Here is a 4,124-nt window from a genome sequence, read left to right on the forward strand (position 1 = left end):
CATTCGTTTATTTTCACATTGAAACAATATGAACAAAAAATTATCGGTAATTTTGAAGCACTTGTGCAATTACCCCTGATAACCAATTTAAATTGAATTTAATTCTGCTACCACCAAATACGATGGCTTGAAATGTTGAAAGAGCTAATATCTAATTTTTATTTATCTGTTGTGAGTGAACCTTCGAACATGGTAAAAGTTCGTTGGCCACTGGTAGATTTAAAAAGTTCTGTATTTGTAAATCTTACTTTGCATCCAATCTAGTCGATCATAGTTTTGAGTTGGAAGTGGCCATCTGATCAGAGTATTGGAGGTTTGGGTGTTGCAAAATTTACAAATTCAGCTTAAAAAACTTTTCTTAACTGTGCCTTATGGCAACTGCAGATTTGCATTTGACTACCAGCAGATGTTCAAAAAATTACTAACAAGACTAAGAAATTGACTAAGAAACTTTTAGGAACATAATCAGCACGCACTAAGGCACAACTATGGCTGACATAAGGTCGAATGGCTTAAATAGGAGCTTGTTTAAAAAGTCAGTCGATGTTCAAAAGTTCTTTTATCCAAGGTCACATTTGATCAATGAATGGTTTCTCACCACTCAGGTAAGTACCGTGTTAATAAAAGTATAATGTATATTTTGAAACCAAATGAAACCAATTTTAAAACATTGCACTTTTGTTTGAAAATGTCAGGATTTTGCTTTCCATAGATTTGAACTTTAAACCACTTTACCTTTGGTATACAGATGTTTCTCCTTATAGGGTCGTTGTAAAGAAAAGTGCACTCCAGTTGAAACTGAAAATGTACCTAAGACTTGTAGTGAACCGAAATGGAATGCATACATGGATTTTTTCGAAAAAGATGCGTTTTCTGCCGAATCTAGCAAAAGAGGTAATTATTATAAACGTTCTTTAAATCAGACAACTTTTCATTGTCATTGTTTGTTTTAACAGAGGGGCCTTCGAGATTCACCGCCTTAAAAGGCAAATTCCGATTCGACGAAGATAATCCCCTTAAGGACAAACATTATCGACCCCGTGAATATATGCTAAATAAATGGGAAAGCCGTGATAATCCATTCTGTAACGAACATCCACTTATGACTTTGAATCGGTTGTTTTCCGTTGTTGATGCGAATGAGATCGGATCCTCTACGAAAATTCCATTTCAACAAGGTAAATATACACATAATCAGTATTACAAACGTTTTTTACTGTGTGTAAGTGTCATTTTTACGTTGCTAACTTAAATCCTGATTAACCGAATATAACACTTAGTTAATTAAACGAATGTTAAATTGTTCAGCATATTTTACATACTTTGTGTTCAGGGGGTAAATGTTCCAAGGCAGACAGACCGAACGACTTTAGATCGGACGGTTTCTTCCGATCGAGGATTTGTGGCAACAATGTCAACTTGGTGACTCTACAGGTCAATGGAGAAAGCTCGCATCATTTGGTTTTCTCTCGCTTCAAGAGTTTAATACGGGAAAACGATATCGCGGTAAGTACAAATATTTTTATGTTCTTATTTTTGGAAGAAAGTGTTAACTATTTGATTTTACAGAATGAGAAGGCTTTCCGCAACTACAAAAATCCACTGCGTATCATAACCGATGAAGAATTTCTCAACTGGCCATTTGGAAATACCGCATTTGTTTCTAAGAACAAATGCGATATTTCGAACGCAGAAACAGACGATTCGCTAACAATTGAAAAAAACATTATGCAGTCTATGCTCTATTTGGAGGAGGACGAGGAGGAGGAGAAAGAGAAGGAAGAAACTTTGCCATCGCCAAACAAATATTTTAAACCTTTGGACGTGCTGTTAAGGGAAGACCAATTGAATGAAAGAAATATGGATTCTTTCCCTGACGGGACATATTTTAATGTTAAAAGCGACTTTGATACGGTACGTTGATGTTACGTGATCTTGTGAATTGTTATTTAATTAATGTTGTGTGTTTTAGCTGAATTTTCAAAGGTCCCCTTCTGGGTCGCTCTTGTTGGAATCGGAATGTGGCAAAGTAACCAAATACTTAGAGTATAAATATCAGTCACCTACGGATGAATTCATGCGGTTGCCAAGATTTCGACAGTCTAGTGGTTATCAAGAGTTTAAAGTGAAATATCCTGTTTCAATAAATGATAAGGTAAGCATCTATTTTATCAAGTTGTTGCGTTTATTATTTTAATTGTTTGTTTTAAACTTAGGCTACACAAACCGGCGATGATGGTGATATCGTCGAAAATATGTTCTGCCCGTCAGCAAGAAATGCATCCACCCCATTACCTGACGCTGTCACTGCGAGTTATTTGGAAAACGAAAATTCCAATGCGTCTACAAGTAGTTCGTTCTCTGACGGTAATAATTTCTCCCTTGATGCAATTCACAGTTTCACGACTTTGAATGATGTGCATATAACAGGGTTTTGTTATTGCAGTTCAGTATGAATTTTTATGTTGTAGATTTCCAAGCAGTTGCTGAACTGAAAACACTGCTTAAGGCCGAAGACGATGATGACTCCAAAGAAGTTAATTCAGTTTGTTCACGTTGCGCTTTATGGTCAAAGAAGTCTTCGCTGAGTGACGCAGGGATTGACGTAGGGAGTGACACAGGGAGTGACACGGAGAGTGACACAAGTGACGGCACTTCGCTATATGAAGAGGTAAATTAATTTTGTTAGCTCTTGAAATATTTTGAACGTACATTTTCTGTTACAGATGGATGAATTTTGCAAATGTTCTGCGAAAAGGACCTATTTCATGCGTATCGTCTATAAGAAATTCAGCAGTCGAAGAATGTTTGGATTTCATTGAGTCGCTAGATGAGAGACAAGTTGAGACTGAAATAAGTGATGAAGACGGTGGTGGACATAGGTAAATGTGAAAATAATTCGACTAGATTTTTGTTATTAACTCATCCAGTAAGCTCGTCCGTTGTTCAATAGCGTTGTAAAAGTTGAAATAGGAAATCTTTCCAATAGTGTAACGTCACAAATCTCGTTGCATCGTGGCAGTTTGGAACGTGGTTTTTTGCCTTAATTTTAATTCGCCTAAGGTTGTCGAAACGAGTGTTCAGCGACGCTGCTTACCAGTTATTTCAAAATTGTTTTATGTTAAAACAATTTCGGAATTGGCGTTGGGCCGACAGATTTTTGGTTGGCTTTCCTTTGGATGCCATGCAACAATAAGATCTGCCGTATTAATTTTAGTGCAGACACATGAATCCGCCTTTATCTCAAGGCTGTCATGAAACAAATCTGTCCTGGTCCATGCTTCTGTTACTAGCATATACGTTTTATTTCGTTTTTTAGTATAAGACAAGTAACCTGTTTACTATTCAGGTTTTATTTTAAAAGCAATGGGCAATTCCCATACCTACATGATTAAATGGTTCCATTTAAGGAATCACGTAGCCTATTCGCAGATTCCACAAAGCAATCATTTTATATCCACATGCTTTGTTGAATCGAACCAGATCCAATATTTGTTGTACGTTATTTCTTTTATGTTAAAACGTATGCTTCCAGATCTTTTCGTTAAATTAAGTTTTAAAGACTATGCTCTAAAGCATACTACAATTTACTTAAATTTATAATAGAAGTAAAACGCAAAGGCGGTTATTTACCTCAGTATATGTATATGTTTAAGCGACTATTAACGATCACCCGTTTTAGTTCTCAGTATGTCGAGGTACTTTATGCGCTTCTGAGCATTGGTTGGCAGTATAGCTACCTTAAAAATTTGGAATACCTCCTGAGAACAAATTGTGATCGAACAATTATTTTACTAAGTTATCAAATTTCAATAACTGTTTTCTAAGACTTTGTTGTTTTTACCTTTGTAAGACCTTTAATTTAGTGTTATTACACTCTGTAGTTGATCCCTATCACTTTGCATCGTTAGTTTTCGTCTATGCAAACAGTTATTGCGCACAAAAATGTTTTAATTCAGTTGTACCAATTTAAACCCTTTCTGTACATCTAATATATTTACATGAAAGTTTCTCTAAATTTTCCTTATGCTGTGCGTTATTATAGGTTGTTTCTGATATTTATGTTGGCATGTATAATTATAGGGGAATTAATTACAGTATTGCAAAAATTTTCAGAAAAAAAA

At 35.5% G+C, this 4,124-nt stretch overlaps 2 protein-coding genes across 6 annotated transcripts in view; both read left to right on the forward strand.

Moving 5' to 3' along the window:
• Nucleotides 1-4,062, forward strand: part of LOC109539280 — a gene marked incomplete at its 5' end in the record, with an annotated part of 6,882 nt that extends 2,820 nt beyond the window's left edge. The window contains 9 exon segments of the mRNA XM_019906932.2: nucleotides 458-605; nucleotides 765-894; nucleotides 957-1,178; nucleotides 1,334-1,506; nucleotides 1,570-1,914; nucleotides 1,973-2,155; nucleotides 2,217-2,367; nucleotides 2,472-2,671; nucleotides 2,727-4,062. Of these exon segments, the coding sequence (XP_019762491.2) occupies nucleotides 489-605; nucleotides 765-894; nucleotides 957-1,178; nucleotides 1,334-1,506; nucleotides 1,570-1,914; nucleotides 1,973-2,155; nucleotides 2,217-2,367; nucleotides 2,472-2,671; nucleotides 2,727-2,822 (1,617 nt within the window). The 3' untranslated portion in view covers nucleotides 2,823-4,062.
• The window catches only part of LOC109539240 (lysine-specific demethylase 3B), a 56,113-nt gene that overhangs the window by 45,591 nt on the left and 6,398 nt on the right, over nucleotides 1-4,124 (forward strand). The window lies entirely within an intron of this gene.

This window comes from Dendroctonus ponderosae, unplaced genomic scaffold (assembly GCF_020466585.1).
Source record: "Dendroctonus ponderosae isolate FM_Combo_2020 unplaced genomic scaffold, Dpon_F_20191213v2 Dpon_F_20191213_7, whole genome shotgun sequence".
NCBI lineage: Eukaryota > Metazoa > Arthropoda > Insecta > Coleoptera > Curculionidae > Dendroctonus > Dendroctonus ponderosae.